Source organism: Scaptodrosophila lebanonensis, unplaced genomic scaffold, assembly GCF_003285725.1.
Source record: "Scaptodrosophila lebanonensis strain 11010-0011.00,11010-0021.00 unplaced genomic scaffold, SlebRS2 tig00000001-arrow-pilon, whole genome shotgun sequence".
In the NCBI taxonomy this organism is placed as follows: domain Eukaryota; kingdom Metazoa; phylum Arthropoda; class Insecta; order Diptera; family Drosophilidae; genus Scaptodrosophila; species Scaptodrosophila lebanonensis.
The window spans coordinates 3,383,558-3,403,748 of record NW_022060529.1 but is presented as its reverse complement, the minus strand read 5'-3'; the positions used below and the strand labels follow the sequence as shown (position 1 = coordinate 3,403,748).

Genomic DNA, 20,191 nt, shown 5'->3' with positions numbered 1-20,191 from the left:
GTATGTATAGATATAGATATAGATATACTTGTGTGTAGGTATAAAGCAAGAAGTTCGCCAAATAAGAGACCTATAATAAAGCAATTATATAAATGAAGCGAACCGTTTGAAACAAAAGCGTTAAAGTGACAAATTTATTATAATAAAGTTGGTTGACACTCTAGTGCAGGACGTAGTCTGTAATTAAAAATATAAAAAGCTGTTGTTGAAAAGGCACAACAGCAACAGCAACAACAACAACACACAAAGAGTTGCTGGTGAGTGTTAATAGAACCACAACACACAAATAGCAGACAGGCTATGATATATATGTATGCATAAGTATATATATATATATCTATATACCTATGTATGTATATACAGCATTGCGATGGATGGGGTAGACGACCACATGGCGTATGTGTAATTTTATATTGTCAGTCTCTGTTTGCACTTTTGATCTTTTGGGAAAAACTATGTGTACTACGAAAAAAGAACACAGTTACCAACTAGCTATATAAACACACATACCATTTACAGGGTGTGTGTGTGTGTGTGTGTGTGTTGCAGGGGGTTTGGTGGCAAGTGCTAGGACTGCCTGTTAAGGGCTGAAGTGAGTTTTGCGTGTCACTTGTCACTTCAAAGACAGTGTAGCGCGCTAAAGTAATTGAAAAATGTAAATGGGGCCTGAACATTTGTTGGACCTCAACACACACACACACAAAACACATACACATACATACTATATAGGCCTACTTCATGGACGGATTAGCTAATGGTCATACACGTAGTAGTTGCTACACAGGCTTAACTTTCATTTGTTAGTTTTTATCGTTCTTTCACGAATTGTTTGTTTAGACGCCTGAACGCTGGAAATTGTTTATTTGTTTGTTGGTTTGCCTGATTACAATTAATTACTTATTAAATTATTGCAATGACAATAATAATAAACACAAACAGCAACAACTACAACCGCAATATTGAAAATAACAAGCGTGCTCGTGCCGTTCGACAAATAAATTAAGTAATTAACTTTAATGAAAGCTTTGCAAAAATTCTTATTTTATTGCCATATTTAAATAAACTTTTATATTTTCTGTTGTCCCACGTTTATTTGCTTTGCATTTTTGTAGTTGTTGTAGTTTTTGGTCATTTAGGAGCTTATGCGAACGAGCAGCAACAACAGCAACACAACAAGCACTTGCTGCTCGTCTACTCGTTTACCTGCAAGCGCAAATCGATGTGCAAATTGTTTTTCCTCTATATTTGAAAAGCACGTGAAAATCCAACGAATTGAATGCGTGTTGGCTGAGGGGGATGGGGCTTTAAACACAGGTATTATAAGTGATTGAGGCTTGTGGAAACAGGTGGCTAGTATTCTGGGTAAGGCGTAAGGGGTATGGCGATAGGGGGATAGGGGGCTCGGGGTTAGCTGAGCTCATTTTGCACAATTTGCAATAATTTTGTTGCGTCGCATCGCATCGCGTTTTGTTTGTTTGCTTTTGCCTGCTGTGCCGCGTCTATTTGCAAAATTGTGTAAATAAAATTAACGAATGTTGAACTTTCTAGTCCCAGGCACATCACGCAATTCAATCAGTTCTACCGCAACGGCATCGATGATAGAGGACCACAGTGAATTGAGCAGCTTGCAAAGTGTACTAACCTTTGATATTGATCGATATTGATATAGTAAGTCTAGATGAATCTTCTGGCTGATTAAAGCAAACTCGTTATCTATTTTCCAGCAAGATGCAGACATCTGTGCAATCGTACATAAAAAGCATAGCGAAAAGCAGTCTGTAATTTAATGTTAAAGGCGTAGCTAAATTGTTTCTTTCTTTCGTTAAAGTTTTTTGAAAATTAAAATAGAAATAGGAAACTGAAGCAAAAAACAAAATAAACTCGTCCTTTCTAAGACCTAGCCGAATCTGGATGCCAACTTTGGTTATTCTAGCTTTTATAGTTTCTGAGATCCTTGCGTTCATCCAGACAGACGGACAGACGGACGGATGGACATGTCTAGATCGATTTCTCTCGTCATGCTGAACAATAATATATGTATATACTTTATGGGGTCGGAGATGCTTCCTTCTGCCAGTTACATACTTTGCACAAATCTAATATAACCCTTTTTACCCTTTTTACCTGCCTGTTCGTCTGTATGAACGTCGAGCACGGTTCGGGCGTAATAGCTAGGGGCAACAAACTTGGTATGTAGACTTGTCTTAGTCGTATGCTAAGCAAGTTTATTATAATCCATATGTAGGATTATTATTTAATGAAGCTACCATAGGACCGATCAGTGCAAAAATCACGCTTAGTAGAATGCACTTTTTGCTAATAAAATTAGTATGTATGAGATGTTGTTGTGCCTCAACATAACCTGTAGTTTTATCCAAGTCTGTGAAGTATAGCATATAGTTGTCATAGCAATGAGCGGTGCAGAAGCCAAGCTTAGTAACAAGTATTTCTTCATGAATTCAGTTGTTGTGATTAAATTTATATGTCTCCTATAGTACCTCAGCATAACCATAAGATAAACTAAACTATTTTCTATAGTTCTAATAGGAATGATTGTTGCAACCAAGTTTAGTTTATTTAAATGGATTAACACGGAATTGTGTAGGTGAAGGGTATTCAATAGCGAAAACAAGCAACTAAATCAGAAAAACCTAAAAAAAAAACCTAATAAATTGGCGCTGTTTCCGATTTCGGTTACATTTTTCATATCAAAAGCAATTTCATATTCAAGTACGAGTAAATATATATAAATATATATGTATGTATGTATATCAGATCCTGATCAAATGACTTTTTGAGCCGAAAATCTATTATTTTAAGAGTTAAAGGCTTAAAAAGCTATGTAAAATTTGTAGTTATATATCTTCAGCTAATTATCTCCGACACTCTAAAAACTGAGTTATTTTGTAATAATGGACACAAGCTTTGTTCGTAGCTTTTTCCCTATTTTAAAATCTGTTTTCTTTTAAAGAGAAATAAAATATTATTTCTTGCAAGTTTAATTTGCAATAAATTGTTAAGCAAAATGTTTCAATTTGAAAACATTTGAATAAATTTCATTCGAAAATGTGAAGCGAACAAGAAAACGAGCATATCTAGTTAATTATTCGTGGAATAAGAAACAAAGAAGGCATGCCATCTAATTATTGTATAATACCCGTATACGAAAAATGTGAGCTTCTCTGCCATAGTGCCCCAGATTAGTCAGTTTAGTTAGCGAACAAATTCAAGTGCCACACCAAATGGTGACAAATAGTTTTGGCATTTGCATCCAAACTTGCCGTCGTTTAATCTCAAAAAAACTGCAGCAAATGACTGCACAATTTTCAAAGCAGCAGCAATTTCCAAAAGCGCCTCATTTGGCACGTTCCACGGGCATTTTTATCTTTTGTGTTGTTGTTGTTGTTGCAGTTGTTGTTGCAGTTGCCGTCGGTCAATATCATCACTTGCAATGACAATGGTCTGCTGTTCGTGCCGGCGGGTTCTCAATACTCGCACACGACTATATTGGTGAGGAGAGTGAGTCAGCTGCCGTTTCTCAGAGCTGAGAGACGTTTCGAGCGTACACAGCTGTGCAGAATTCTTCATGTGGTGCTATTTTGATTGCGATTCTACAACGTCGCTAGCTTTTATTGTTTTCGTGTTCTCAGTGTCGCTGCTTCTTCTTCTTCTTCTTGTTGTTATTATTGTTGTTGCCATGCAGCTGTTTTATCTTTTAGATGCTCGCACCATGACTCATCGGCATGTGGAGAATGTCGGCAGTAAATGCTTATCACTGCCAAGGCGACAGATAAGTTGCTCATTATAGCCCATACACGAAAGGTTAAGCACAAGATTCTCTCTCTCTCTCTCTCTCTCTGTCCCTGCAGTTATTATTTATCTACACACTCGTACAAATATATAAATATATATTGTTCTTATTGGAACAAGTTGTGTTTACAAATTGCGGAAGTCAATGTCTAATTCAATTTTGATGAAGTGCCCCTGAGGGGATCAATTAAACGGCCAAGTGAAAATATTATTGCAGTTATTGCACTAATGAAATATTGAAGAGCACACATGCCTGCCTCCATACTAAGATGCAGTAGAATACATGTATTCTATGCGAGATTATTTACTTACAAGCATTTGTAGTTATTATTATTATAAGCAGTTGTTAGTTAATGTCAAATCATGCGCTCCGAGCGACATGCTATGAAAGTTCAAATGCAATTAGAACTCAACTTAATTCAACAAAATGTGAAGTAGCTACGCTAATAAAACAAATGATAAAATATATGTAAATGTGATTTGCAGTGATTATCAAATGGTAATTGGCTTTCAAACTAAACATCGTTTTCACCTAATTTCCAAATAATTGCAATTTGTGAGGAGGAATCGTAGAGGTTTCTTTCCATATAACTAAAAAGACTGAAGAAACAATAAATCAATAGATACAAAATTAGTACATGTTTAATAGAATAGAAGTGTTACTAATGAAGGGTCTGTCATAAATTGAATGAAGTTGGCAAACACAGCAGAGTTTAAAAAAAATCTTAACGAACTGTTTATGCGAAATTGTAGCACCGCGAATATAAAAGTGAAGGTTGGAATGTTTAGAAAATCGAAACAGGAACGATATACACTTCATACACTTTTTAAAGCAAAGACACAGGTGACACGACCCTATTCCATCAAAGGAAATTTAAAAATGTCTAAGAAAATCTCAGAACAGTATTGTTATCACCTGCATTGCAAAAAAACTTACTGGAAATCTTTATATAAAGAAGTAGAGGCACCAATGTTTTTAAAGGCAACGACTGGAAGGATAATAAAATAGAGATATTCATAAAGACATTGCCTTTCCAAAATACAAAAACTACTGATTACCGAACGTCGTTTTCTCATTTCTGCCCTCAATATATAAGGGATTTGCGTGAAACAAAATCTTTTTAGACATAAGAAAAATACGAAATATAAATAAGAATGTTTACAGTATAAAATGTTACTGGACTAAAGAAACTTGCTAACTTGACAGACGATAGGTTTCAGATCTAAAGTTCAAAAACTCGCATATTGTTTACAGAAGGAAACATGATTTTTCTTTTAAAAATCGGTGTAAAATATTTTGTATTACAAGCGAGATAGTGCGATTTGTTTTTTTACTCCACATGCCTTATTGTAATTTTAAAACTAATAAATCCTCCAGGCCAGCCCTGGAGCCCTTTCGTTGCCAGCAAAAGACATTTGCAAAATTATGCGTGTTACTAAAAACTTCCTCCGATAAGTTATAAGTTGTCAAGTGAGTGTCTATTTCTGCAAACTGTGCCAATTTCTATTGATTTCGTTACATTTCTGTTCGTTTCCATTAATCGCAAAAAACGCCGTTTTTATTAAAATGTGGGGAGCGCACAAAAATATGTGACACATAACGTATTGGCTAGCGGTTTTAGTAACGCCTGACTGCCGTCAGTCTGCATTAAAATGTTTTCGTAAAGTTGCATAAATTGTAGGTTCGGATGTTTTAGGTTCCACGCCATTGCCTTTAATCAGCGAAACAAACAAGCAAACAAATCGAATTGGATGAATGAGACGCAAAGCAACCCAAATGATTTAAGCAGTCGCCCACGCATGCACACAGACACGGACACAAACGCAAACACAGATGCAGACACACACGCACAGTTCATTTAGAGGCAGACATTTTGGTCGAGCTGTGTATGCATGGGTATGAGTGTGGGTGGCTGCATATACTTGTACATATACATACATATACGAGTATATAAGTATATGCACATGTCCTTCTCTCTTGCCCATTTGTGCCAAAATTTAATTTATAATTATTGCAAGTTTAATTTATGATCATTGACATGCTGCTCTGCTGCCAGCCACCACACACACACACACACATACTTTGAAAGCTGCAGTTGCGGCAAACGCAGTCAAACACACATGGCCTTTGTATGCATACTATACTTGTATATATGTGTCTGTGTGTGTGTGTGTCCTCTTGAAGAACCGAGCGAGCTTCCATTGTATTCGAAATGCAACTGTTTCCAAAGTTTTGCTGCAGCCACATGCACTACTCTCTCTAGTCGCTCTCTCTCTCTCTCTCTCTCTCTCTCTCTCTCTCTCTCTCTCTCTCTCTCTCTCTCTCTCTCTCTGTCTTTTAATCGCTCTCCCAATGTTCCCTCTCCTTTACACTTTTGCTTGCATGTTAGGCACATATTGACATAAGCCCCCGAGCCAGAGTCCAAATCCTTTGGGAGCCGCTGCCTGCTGATATGTTACCGTCGCTATTGACTCTCTGGTTGTTGTCTCTGCAAAGTTTAAACTATCCATGGGGCTTTCATTGAGCAGGATTTGATTACTGTTCATGCCTAGCATTATAAGCGGTTGTGTGGTGTGCTCAAAAGCTAAACCCGCAATATTAAAGCTACTGATATGAAGTGAATAAGTGAATAAGTCGGGGATCGAGAAATAACAAGCACAACTTTTTTAAGAAATCGAGCCAGCACGACAGTGCAATACCCTGTACCTGAACCAACTGCCACCGATTAACACATAGTAACAGAAATATAAGAAGAAGAAAAAACCCAACTCGATGCTGCACTAACTTTTAAAACTTGATATAAGGGCGGAGAATTGTATATTCAAGAGAGAGAGAGAGAGAAAAGTATGCAAAATTTATTTTCTAGCTTTGCAACCATGGACATTATTGCCGAAACTTGTTAGGGGGGAAGGGAGTGAAGAATCCAAAAAATAAAATAAACTCATGTTGCATGGACATTAGGAGAATCTGCCGACCAAGTTTGGTCAATGAGGACTCAGCCGCTTCTGAAATCCTGGCGTTCATCCAGACGGACGGATGATATGTACTCGTACCGCATTAAGATGCGGTCGAAGGTGCTTCCTATCACATACTTCTAAAATAGATTCTTACTAGAGCTTCAAATTCGTGGAATAAACAATTATTGTGGTCTTCAAAATGTATAACCTGTACTATTATCTACAATGCAGATTCTACAGCGCAGAATATCAATATGCTATTGATAACAGTTATATTATACAGTTATATTATATTTGAAACTAATGCTGAATATAATTGATAATCGATATTTTTCCATTCTAAACACAAAGCCAGTTCACTTCTAGTGAATACCATCCATCTATGATATCGAATTGACAGCCACAGCGATTCTTTTTCAGTTCAACTCCATCTACTCTTAATTGAGAGGCTTCTGAAAGTCCAGTGGCAATTAAAAACCAAATTCGCTGCGCTTTAACACGCCGACAAATGAGTTTTCCTAACATTTTCCTGTGCTTGCTGCTGGTCTCGTCATAATTTCGTTAAATGTCGTGGCACCTCGAGAGCAGCAGTCCTTGCCTCGTCCTTGTCGGCGCCCATTCACCCACCAGCCCCGGCTCATTCTGTTGGCTTCATTGGATTCTTTTTGGCTTCAGTGCCAAGCAGCCAGACTCTGTTAAAGACTGTATTTGTGTAAGTTGTTGTTGTTGTTGTTTTTTGTGTTACTGTGGATATTTTTGTTGCTGTTGTTTTTTCGATTATTGCAGACTGGGCAGTGTAGACTGGGTTAGTGGGCGTGTCTCCTGCTAATTTCATTGACGCTCCTCGCCGTGTCGGCTGAGTTTGGTTCGCTGCCAAATGCCGTGGGTGGTTACTTAGTTAGTTGCTTGGTTTTATGGATTTAAAAGTACTTTGCCTAACAGGTATGAATGGATGACCAAATGACGTAGCTCTTCGAAGCCGGAAGACAATTAAATAGTTTGGTTTATGGCAGGCTTGTTATTGATTCTCGTAAAAATCAGTCAACCATGTAGTAGTACCTTTCTGATTGGTCGACTCAATACGACGATGGAAAGATGGTAGAAGTTTGTGTTAAGGAACTGGTCGTTCTCGATGTTTTCGAAGTTCAAGAACTCGTTGCGAATTCTGGGGACCAATGAGTGAAAATAAATCAGTCCACCCTTCAGTTCAATTAAATCATCTTTTCACTTAGAGCTTTTCCAGATTTAGCCCTCAGTTAAATTGCCATAAATTCGCTAAAAAATCATTAAAGTGCTGATGTGAACAATTTTTGTTCATGTTCCCTAAATTAGAAAAAATGTAGAGAAAGTAAGCGCTTTCGGCAGCAATCTTGACAATTCTCTCGACCAACAAACTTAGCCGCTAGACAAATTGTTCGCCTCGGGCCAAACTTGCAGCAATTAATCACAAACATTTTGCAGATTTTCTGGTTCAGTGAGCGAGCGGCCACGAAAAGGACGACGATGTTGACAACGAATCAGGCTTAGAATCGTACGCACCTGCTGATTGCAGGAACGTCTGTTGGACAAGCTGAAAGTTTTTCAATTATTTTAAGTGGACGCAGCAACAAGAGTCATAATATTTTGTTGAGGGGCTCTCAACTAGCCATATTAACGGGGTACAGTTGTGTAAGGAGTCCACTAAAAAAAAAAAAAAACAGAGAGGACGCAGAGGAAGAGGAAGCGACAGCAGCTCTAGCTCTTGACAGAAACAGCCTTAGTGTTTCATTTGTATTTTGCGACTATGTCTGCCTTTCTTACACATGTCACACACACATACTGTTACACACACGCACACACACACACACACACACCCACACATACACATGAAGAACACTCACATATATCATTGTCAAGTCTATGTAGCATACAGGGGGTACTCCAATTCTAAAGGCGACCCCATCACCCACTCGGTACGAGCATGTCCTCTGCTCAAATATCCATTCCCTCGGCGTTCGTTTGGTGCGAGTGGCAATCTTTTTGGCTTGTCAAATGCGCATTTCCTGCTTAGAGCAACAGCGAGAGTCCTTGCTATGTGGGTGTGCGTGTGTGTGTGTGTGTGTGTGTGTGTGTGTGTGGGTGTTGCTATTCGTGTGTTAGGCTTTAGATATGCGCAACACTGCGCCAACACTGGCGACTACTCCAGACACATTCAACAATTAGATGAGCAGAGTTCCACTTCTTCAGCTTTAATCTAACATACTACTTTATGTTATTTAAGTTGTAACTAAAATTGATTAGTTCCTCTGCATAGAAAGGTTGTGCGCTGGCACTATTCTGGAAGTGAAAATTATAGTTTTTGCAGAATTCCGAGTATAATGTTTGCTTATAAGTGAAGCTAGTTTTCTATTTTCAATCCTATGGCTATCGCAATAACTGTGTATTCTTTAAGTTATATTTGAAATACATATATTGGTTGCTCTTCAAAGAAATGTTGTTCGATCAAACGATAGAAGCAGAACTATTCTGAATACTTAATGGAAACCACATATGTGGTTATGACTGTTTTAGAATTCCCTGTTCATTTTCAATCCTAAGGCTTGATTTCATCTTCCTAAGTATTCTAATCGCAATAGCTCTAAAGCTAAAATGGAATTTCCCTTCAAGAAAACAGTTTCTTTGAAAGCGAAATCCTCAGACAGCTAGATGCTTAATAAGTCCTTAAGCTGCTGTTCAATTAAGTTGCTTTAAATCAGGCGTCGGCGGAAAAACCGAGAATCTCTGAATAGCAGTGAAGAGGAACGCACCGAATACCGGATTATAGCATTCAACTCGTATCTAAATACAAGCTAACATTTTGTCGCCTTTTTAAGGAATTGTAATTCTCACGACAAAGTCACTGTCTGTTAACAAAAATATTTGTCATCGCTGGTGGCTATAAAGCAGCATCGCTGTATTGATTGCGGGTGCTGGTCCTGTGTAATAGCGAAGGATTTACGCGTTCGTGTGGCGACGCGACTTACCTAACTGGCAGGCGGAAAGACAGAAGGGCTGCCTGACTCGCTTACGGTCGTGGCGGACGCGCCAATACAAAGTCGCAGTTACCTTTAAACTTTTTCCTTTTATTGATATTTTATGTATGTGGCCATAGCTCTGGCTGGAGGCGTTGGTGTGGGCGGAGAAGTGGGCGTCTAACGGGTAGGCTGCTGTCATGTTTGTCTTTTTATGAAAGCTGCTGCTGTAATGATTTGTTTTATGAACTCAATCGCTCGAACGTTCTATGACGACGATGATGACGATGGACCACGCAATACTCGTATTTAATTGCAGCAGCCATTAACATTATTATGTGTGTGTGATTGGTTCGATTAAAGCGCCAATAAGTAGACTAACAAATTTAGGCCCAGATTAGCTGTGGCGTTTCACGGCTTAACGGCTTTTCACGGCAAAACCGAGAGCATTTGTTTTTTTAATGACTAATCAAAGTTTAATGCAATTGTAGAAAAAATAGACATTTTTGTAAATTTATTTTAAAGAGTAAGTAAGGTCTGCATAATAATTTGTTTTGATTGATTTAAAATTAAAAACAATGTTTTTTTTTTACAGAACTATGCGTTTAGTTTGAATATTAGAGTCGCACAATTATTATTATTTATTTTATCGACAAACAAGGCATCAATTTAAAATGGCGAAAAAGAATCAATACAATAAATAACTTAAACTAACTCGGTGGAAAAATAAGTTTTGCCAAACGTCTAGCTATGCCCCGATTCATAGCAGAGAGAGCAGTCAGAGACCTTATTAGACCTGAAAAAAATTGAGATGAAGAAATAGTTGAGTTTCCTTAAAGAACATAAACATTTTTAAAAACAATTCTGGAAATGCGCGAAAGATAAACAGACTTATTTTTGTTGAATGCCGCTTGAAAGAGCTGTGTAATACTTTGAGCAATTTATTTGAGTAACTAGAAACGCCATTCTTCAACTATTCCAAAAATGTACAGATGTTGAAGCACTGAGGGTGGAATGTGGCAGGTCTTTATTTTCTACACACTCCCAGAATCAGCACAAACCTTTCACACCCCCTCATTGATGATACGTTGTAGAACAATAGATTTTCAAGTCGATTTTTTCGTACAGTTCTCATTTCGACTTGAAATGCATTGTACGATCTACTTGTATTTGGAAACATTCGCTCTCGCACGCTCTCCTATTGTGTCCTTTGACCTTTTTGGCCTACCCTAAAGCCCAAGAAGACGTTGCTAATTTGGCTGGCAATGCATAACAGACGCTGCCCCCACCTCCCTCCCTCCCTGCTTCTCTCCTGCTGCGTGCCGCCTACCCGGCTACCCGTCTACCCGCATACCCAGGGCCTTATTTACAACTGTCTTATTTACTGCCAACTCGAAGCGACGCACACTCGCAAATCCACAACAACAACAACAACAACACAAACATGCTCACAAGCATATCCATGGACACATTCGCTTTGGCAGCTGGCAGAGAGCGATGGCAACATTTTGTGGGTGGCTTATTATCGCCACCTTGCCTTGGGTGTGGAAAGGGAGGGTGGGGGTAGCTGAGACGCTTTTACATTTATTGCTTGTGGATGGGATGCCAAGCATACACACACACACACACACACACACATGCACACACACACACATGCACACACAGACGCGCGCGCTGAAGCATAAATCTTTTGGCACTTTTCATAGTCTACTTTGGCGGGCAGGAACATGAAGTTCATATTCGGAACGGCAGCAAATTTGCAATTTATTTGTTATTGTAATGGGCCCCAGAGCCGCCGGCAGAGAATCATGCAAAGCGCGCCTGCTTGACCATGCCGTTGACGACCATCTGACCTCCACACTTGTGTGGTTTCAATGCCATGTGTGTCTTTGTGTGTGTGCGAGTCCATGCGGCGCGTTCAACTAGAAGGCAGGCGCGAAATGCAAGGACTACAGCAAACGTTTCACTGCAACACCTGCCGCCTGCTCTCTCTCTCTCTCTCTCTCTCTCTCTCTCTGTCTCCCTTTCTCTGTTGCTCTGCTGACAGAGTGGGTCTCTCGTCATTGCTGAGGCATAAGTAAGCCAATAAATCTTGGCGACACGATGTCGACGCAGTGGCTCCAAGTTGGCTGTGGTTTGGCTCTCTATCACACTCCCTATCCCTGCTTTGCACACTCGACTAAAAACTGGCAGCATCGTGCTTAGAAGAAGTCCCAAAAAGCGCATCCTGAGGGTATATATGTAAGCTTATTCCTTAAACCCATAATTGTCTTATTAGCTTCTAATACACGCTTGCCAGAACAATAGATTAAAACAACAACTGTTGAGTCCCTTTTCCCCAATCTGTCTGAATCTGCACGTGGACAATGCAAATAATATTCATATTCATCAGTTTCTATTAAAAGCAATCGAGTTGGATATATTTATTTCCTCCATTTTATTAATTGTTATTCGATTAAATAAAATGTGTCTAATTCGTTAGCATAATACTATGTGTTACTAGAAGGGAAGTGGGGCAGTGTCATAACTAGAGCTAAATACAGTCCATTAAGAATTGGCTGTGCGTAGGAATTCCCACAAGAGTTATGATCGCCCAAAAGGGCCAATATCAGGAGCAAAGACTTGACAACAAGGACAAGAAAGCAATTTAAGGAATAGGAAGTACATGCATTAGAATTAAGCTAGCATCTCAGAAGTACCCCTAACCAAAAAAAAAAAAAGAACCGTACCTTGAGGAAAGTAAAAAGGAAGCTTGTTAGCCGCTCTAAAATGAATAATGCGTGATAATACAGAATATCGGTATTAAAGTAGTTGTTAATAATATCCTAAATATGATGTTTGAAAAGGGTTGAACCGTATCTTTTGACCAACCAATGGTTAAGCCATACAAAAACCTGATACTTGTACACTCTATTGATTCTTCAATTCTTTCTTTTGCATTTTCTATTTAGGCTAAATAAAATCCTTCTTGGTAGAAGCAGCTTTAGACGCCGTAGCTGATTCAAGTACATATATTATTTGCGATTCAATTTGAAGTGCATTTTCTTCGAGTGTAGGCAGGTTTGAAAATTTTAGCGCACACGCACATGTCAATGTCGTCGTTGTTGTTGTTGTTGTTGTTGTTGCGCCTAAAAGCACACTGCACTCACAAATTTTCCGAGCACATTGGCAAGTTTTCCTGCTGCTGTTGTTGTTGCTGCCTTTGTAGCCGCCACTGTTGTTGTAATTGCTTGTTGGCTTAATTTATTGTGCTTTTTTGCGGCTCACGCATTTTCATGCTAGCCCCACATCTATATAGTTGTGTGTGTATTTGTGCGTGTGCGTGTGTGTGTGTGTGTGTGTAGGTATGTGTGCCGTAAACAGTCTGATTAAAAGTCATGGACTTCTCGTCGGTGTTGCCTCCGTTGTTCCCGCCGCCATCATCTCTCAGGCTAATTGAAGTTTAGTGCCGTGGCGGTCGCGTTCGCATTCGCGTTCTCGTCCACGTCCACGTCCATTCACAGGCGCTTCCATAAATCATTTGCATACCTCCAGCGAAGTGTTAAAACTGCCCACACCTGCCGTGGCATGCCACGTTTGGCTGTGCCAATTTATGCGCCTATTTCGCAGTACACAGAAGGTCGTAACTTTGTGTTGAGGTGAATGCATTAGAACATAGATTACTCTCTGATCCAGCTGTACGGCGACTTCTCCCTACATCCTGTTCAAGACTGGCTGGATTATGGCTAACCATCGATCTCTTCGAAAAACCCAATCATATATTTGCAGAAGCTTCGCTTTACCTGAGATAGGCTTAACCTTGAGCATGAGTGTTAGGAGTGGAAAAAATAATAGGAACCTAACTGCATTTTAAGCATAATACTTGTGCTGAACATTTTTACAAATAATTCTTGAACATTCTCTTTTGGTAAACGAGGCACAGACTTCGACTGGGAATATGTAAACCAATCCACGAATTACAAAAACACTATTTAGAGATAACTTAGAAACTAGTTATTCTCGATTTTGAGACTGCCACAGATCCACTGAATGAGGGGGGAAAGTAGGGAAAAGGGATGATTTCTAGAGAGGGTCAATTTCTAGCTGAAAAGGTGTCGTGGGAAAACAACCCTGCCAGCTGTTTCTCAGATCTCGTCCTAGCTCGTCAATAGAAAGAGTGTCAGGCCGATTCGAATGAGAAATTAATGTCGTATGTGACTAAAAAAAACAACCGAATCGAAAATAAGTATATGAGTCGATTCGATTTGTGTTAATCTCTCTAATCTTTAAAGAACTGCTAGTGTATTCAGTAGATTCACCAAATCAGAGAAAGAGAAATTATAAAACTGAATCAGAATTCGAAACAGAAACCGACCGCTCTGCCTTACTATAATATGTATCCAAGCCCAGCAGTATAACTCAATCTTTTATGAGTTATTGTAATGTTATTGCAAGATGTTCCCATTCAATTGTTGGTCGCCTGGCCATTTTTATACCCTGTACCCGTAGGGTAAAAAGGGTATATTAGGTTTGTGCAAAGTATGTAACATGCAGAAGGAAGCATCTCCGACCCCATAAAGTATATATATTCTGAATCAGCATGACGAGAGAAATCGATCTAGACATGTCCGTCCGTCCGTCCGTCTGTCCGTCCGTCTGGATGAACGCGAGGATCTCAGAAACTATAAAAGCTAGAATAACCAACGTTGGCATCCAGATTCTCCTAGGTCCGAGAAAGGACGAGTTTATTTTATTTTTTGGAATTTTTCCCCCCTTTCCCCGCTACAGAATTTCGCCAATAGCGTCCACATTTCAAATGCTACCTAAACCAAACTTTGCACACATAATTTATATATAATTTTCTACTGTTGTTCAATTATTCAATTCGGTCAATTCTAAGAAAAGTTATTAGCGAAACAAATTCTCGCCAGTACAACCTCCCCAAACTGCAGCAACAAGTTCGCTCTTCTTCTTCCTCTTTTTGCTGCTGCTATGGGCGCATATAACTCAGTGACGGAAGTTTACCTGGGTACAGGGTATTACACTGTCGGGCTTGCTCGACTGTAGCGTTCTCTCTTGTTCCATTAGTCTTTGGTAATTGTGTGTGTCCTTTTTGCAAGCCCACACACAGGGCGTATGCGCAACATTAAGTCATGCCAGTAATTAAGCTAACATTATGAAACAATAATCATATTGAATTGCAACTCCTGACCTTTTCCAACATATGTCCTTCCTTTGGTGTTCATTTACAGGTCTCGGCTGGCCAGCATTTGCATCTGAGCAGCGATATGAAGAGCAATGTCTCCGTGGCCGCTCAGCAGGGCGTCTTCTTCAATCAACAGCAGGCTCAGCAGCAGCAGCAGCAGCAACAACAGCAGCAATCTGGCAACGGACCCAACCAGGGCGGCGGGGGTGGACAACAGCCGCAGGGGCACGGAGGCAACAATGCGGGCAGCAACGGCGGCAATGGGGGTCCGAATGCCGCACAGCAACAGCAGCAACCAAATCAAAATATGAACAATTCGAATGGTGAGTGACAAGCAAGATTAGATTTAACATTTTCCCATTGTCCTCGTAATTAACAAGAAAGCCCTCAATAGACGCACTAGCGCATTCAAGAAGTTTCAAATTTCAGAACTAGAATTTGTAGAATGCTTATCTTCAAGAAATGCAAAATGGGGCAGATTATTTAAAATGTATTTAATTGTTATATTTTCAATTGTCCATACTTGTATTTAAAACCTCGATATGATCGCATAAAGAAACACTTCGATACGAATACTTATCGCTTTCGGTTTAGAACCCCCTAGAAAGTGGCAAGAAAAACAATAATAAGTACATAGAGAACATGTAGAAACTAACTAGAAAATAGGAGAACACCAAATGACAAATCGGCGCTAACAATATCCATTACGCGACTGCCTAAGTCCATCAAGATTTGACGTAAAACAAATCTATGTTTAATGCATTAGGAGTTTCTAGATTTCTTTAATGGTAGCCTCCGCTACAATTTTTGTATTATCTTAATTAAATGTTCATATTTTGCTTATTAGGTTTAAACCTAATACGACAATTTTTATTTAAGCATCTAAGCAGTTAATATGTAGGAGTAAAATAAGTAAAAAAGCTAAAGTCGGGTGTCCCGACTTTGAAATACTCTGTACATATGTTTAGAATAATTATAGAAATTAAAAAAGTAAGAGAATTAAAAAAATATATATATATATACATATATTTATGGCTATAACTTCTTGTTAAATCGGTCTATTATAGTGAAACTTGGCACACGGACACATAATAACCAACTGGGGGTATTTCCAAAATTTTCGAAATTCCAAGAATTACGGGAGTTACGATTTGCGGTGGAGAGGGGGGAGGGAGGGAAATTCCAAAATATACATTTTCTGCGTATTCACATAAGGCACCTGGGACTAAAATTTGGTGTTCCTAGGTCTTATAGTCTCCGAGGTATAGGCGATTATACGAATGGAAAATCGGGAAAACCCCCATAGGTGGGAAGTGGGAGGGGGGGGGGGGGGGGGGGGGGGGGGGAAATAAAAAAAAACAAAACAAACTCGTATAGAATACACACATATGGCATCTTTGTGCAAAATTTGGTGTCTCTAGCTCTTATAGTCTCTGAGATCTAGGTGATCATACGGACGGACGGACAGACAGACAGGTCTAGATCGACTCGTCTCGTCATGCTGATCAAGAATATATATACTTAGTGGGGTCTGCCACGCCTCCTTCTGCCTGTTACATTTTCAGCTCCCGCAAACCTAATATACTCTTGTACATTTCATGTACAGAGTATAAATATGGCTTACCTTATTTGTGACACTCGCTTCGAGATCACTTTGATTTCATTTTAATCAGAAAACTAAGCTATGCGTGCAAAACTCAAATTCAGATTCTCAAATTCCAACTAATTGTCGATTCTCATTTACTTGCAGTACCCTCCGATGGCTTCTCGCTCTCCCAAAGCCAAAGCTTGAGCTTCAGCCAGCAACAGCAACAGGCGGCAGCTGCAGCGGCGGCCCAACAGCAACAACAACAGCAGCAACAGGTGCCGCCCAACATGCGTCAGCGTCAAACGCAAGCGCAGGCGGCAGCAGCAGCGGCCGCGGCAGCAGCTGCGCAAGCGCAGGCAGCGGCCAACGCCGGAGGACCCAATGGCCCGCACAGTGTCGCAGGAGGCAATGGCGGTCCTGTTGGTGGGCCAGGAGGAATGCCGAATGCAGCAACGCTGATGCAACAGCAGCAGGCGGCGCAGGCTGGCGGACCCTCCGCCGGACCCAACAGTGGTGCAATGAATCAGGGCATGGGCGGTGTGCCCATGGGTGGCATGCCGGGCATGGGGCAAATGGGTGGTGCACCCAACGGTGGCCCCAACGGCGGCATGATGAATCCTATGAATCCGAATGGCATGTCCAATGCACAAATGATGATGGGCGGCGGCGGCGGTGGTGGTGGTGGTGGTGGCGCAGGCAGTGGCGGCGTCCCTGGACCACCGAATCTCAGTCAAGCCAAATTCCTGCAGCAGCAGCAAATGATGCGCGCCCAGGCGATGCAACAGCACATGGCCGGCGCTCGACCGCCCCCTCCCGAATACAATGCAACCAAGGCCCAGCTGATGCAGGCACAAATGATGCAGCAGACAGTGGGCGGCGGTGGCGGTGGTGCCGGTGGTCGCTTTCCGAACAGCGCCGCCCAAGCGGCTGCCATGCGTCGCATGACCCAACAGCCCATTCCACCGTCGGGTCCTATGATGCGGCCCCAGCATGCGGCCATGTACGCCATGCAGCATGGTGGCGGTGGTGGTGGGCCTCGTGGTGGCGCTGGCATGCCCTACGGTGGCGCTGGCCCTATGGGTGCCGGACAGCAGCGTCCCCCAAATGTCCAGGTGACAGCCGATGGCATGCCCATGGGTTCCCAGCAGGAGTGGCGACACATGATGATGACACAACAGCAACAACAGCAGCAGCAACAACAGCAAATGGGCTTTGGTGGTCCGGGTGGACCAATGCGCCAAGGACCAGGCGGTTTCAATGGTGGTAAGTAATACAAGGACGATGCAATCGAAGCTCTCAATACTCTGCATTAAATGCATTCGATGTCGGGAAGGCAGTCAAAATGTTGGTATAGAGTTGACTTCTTATTGGATTCATCAGAACCCCCAACGACCAAACCAAAAGGTGCGCCAAAATACGTAGTTCTTATACCCTAGATCTGAAGGTATAGGCTGGTTGTGAGTCTGCTTGCCTTTCCTTGAAGTTGCAGGAGGAGCTGCCGTTCTTATATGCTCCTTCGTCCCCGCTGCTGTAGAGCGCTCTAAGGGAGATGAGTTTGTCAAAGTTTGTCCTCCCTTTGTCAGAGTGTCCGCCATCAATAGTCCTAAGGCGTCTCTGCTTTTGAGAACATTTTTGAAGCAGTTGGACACCTGCAAAGATTTTGAAGTTCGTTGCCTTCCACCTACTAAATGGTAAATGTTTGTTAGGTCGCCCTTCGAGAAACCTCTTTTCTGAACCTACTTGTAAATATCTATCGATGTAGGGTATAGTAGAGAGTTCGATTGCTGCGCTCCGTTTACTTGTATTGGACATCAAAACTAATGTTATGTTTCGGAATTGCAGTTAACTTTATGCCGAATGCTGGAGGTGGACCCAATGCGCCGGGCAGTGGACCTGGCATGATGGGCGGCGGGGGACCGGGCGTTCCAAATGGCGGCCAAATGCAGCTGACGCCGGCGCAAATGCAGCAGCAGTTGATGCGGCAGCAGCACATGCAGCAGCAGCAGCAACAGCTGGCGGGGCCCGGCAGCGGACCAAACAACATGCAGATGCAACAGCTGCTGCAGCAGCAGCAACAGCAGGCGGCCAACGCGGGTCCTGGCCCCAATGTGAACATGATGGCCCAAATGCAGATGTCCAGCATGCACATGAGCCAGACCCAGCAGCAGATCACGATGCAGCAGCAGCAGCAGTTTGTGCAGCAGACGACAAGCAGCAGCAGCAGCAGCGCCTCCCACCAGCAACAGCTGCTGCAGCAGCTGGCGCCGAGCAACAACAATGCGGGACAGAATGCGAACGGACAGGCGAACATCAGCGGCAGCTCCTCGACGACCATCGCCAGCGCCAGCTCCATCAGCCAGACGATCAACTCGGTGGTGGAGAACTCGACTGATTTGTGTCTCGAATTCCTGGACAACCTGCCCGTGGACAGCAGCAACTTCTCTACGCAGGACTTGATCAACTCGTTGGACAATGACAATTTCAATTTGCAGGATATCTTGCAGTAAGCACCGATGCCGGCAAGCCGAGAAAGACAGAGTCCGAGTGGGAGAGCGGAGAGATTCCGAGAGAGAATAAAGAAGAGAAGAGAAGAGAAGAGGCGAGGAGAGGAGAGCGCGTTTGCAAGTTGTTATCGCTGTCGTTGTTACCTGTTTTTGTTGTTGTTATTTATGGCATTGTGTTGTGCGTTTATGTTCCGGCCATGCCCCCACACGCAGATGCAGATGCAGCTGCAGCTGCTGGATCTGCCTCCACTTTATAAAATAGTTCATTTCTCTTTGTTATTTGTGTGAATTTATACTCGTAATGTCTAGTTTGTATTTTATTTTTAAGTATTCGTGTAATGTATGAGGAGTGTAGGCTCTGCCAGGCGCCGGGGCGACGTGCATCGCAGACATTCCATATGTAACAGATTTCTAAATCTACAATACGAGCCTAACGAGTTAAGTGAACAGAAAAGTATTCGCAAGTACTTGAAATGTGAATGAACCATTGTTGTTGTTGTGAGAGACGGCCGAGTGGGCCAACTAACTAGCTTGAAACTTAAGCAGTTGTACTTAATTATAAACGTCTTGCCACGCCCAACCGGCACGAGCCCCAAACACGTCAGCCTCGCAGCGACTGGCAGCTCCACTTGATTTTACTTAAGGGGAGACACACACACAAACACACCAACATTTATTAATTGTAGTGAAAAGAACCAACAACATTTGTAAGCAAACAAAACACAAAATAGCTGTATATTTTATAATTAGTTTATTTAATTTTTTATACACACAAAAAAGGGGGAAAAGTAAAAAACAAACAAACAAAAAAAATGCATACGAAGAAGCAAAAATATTGGTGATATTTTAATTGCTTAACAAAATGACAAAAAAAAAAAGAAGAGAAACCATTTACAAAAAAAAGAGCAAAGTGAAAGCAAAATTTTAAAATATTGCATAAAACGGTTATTGTGTATTATGATTACAATTGTACATTATTTTTTTGTAAGCTTAAGTTTAAATGAAATTTTTAAAGCAGTTGCGACACAGCGTAGTAAACAAAAATAAGAACAAGCTATGCATATTAAAAGAATATAGTTTATATATATATTCTATATAGGAATAATAAATATGTTTGCAGAATATTATTGATAATATTACACGTAGTTTTCGGTAG

The 20,191-nt window shown here is 41.2% G+C and overlaps 1 protein-coding gene across 1 annotated transcript in view; it reads left to right on the top strand.

The window, feature by feature from the left end:
* The window catches only part of LOC115634590 (neurogenic protein mastermind), a 122,709-nt gene extending 102,852 nt beyond the window's left edge, over positions 1-19,857 (top strand). Inside the window, exons 5-9 of the mRNA XM_030532419.1 lie at positions 14,990-15,266; positions 16,694-16,806; positions 16,888-17,212; positions 17,267-17,794; positions 18,374-19,857. Of these exons, the coding sequence (XP_030388279.1) occupies positions 14,990-15,266; positions 16,694-16,806; positions 16,888-17,212; positions 17,267-17,794; positions 18,374-19,038 (1,908 nt within the window). The 3' untranslated portion in view covers positions 19,039-19,857. The remainder of the gene's footprint in view (positions 1-14,989; positions 15,267-16,693; positions 16,807-16,887; positions 17,213-17,266; positions 17,795-18,373) is intronic.
* The last annotated feature ends 334 nt before the right edge of the window (positions 19,858-20,191 follow it).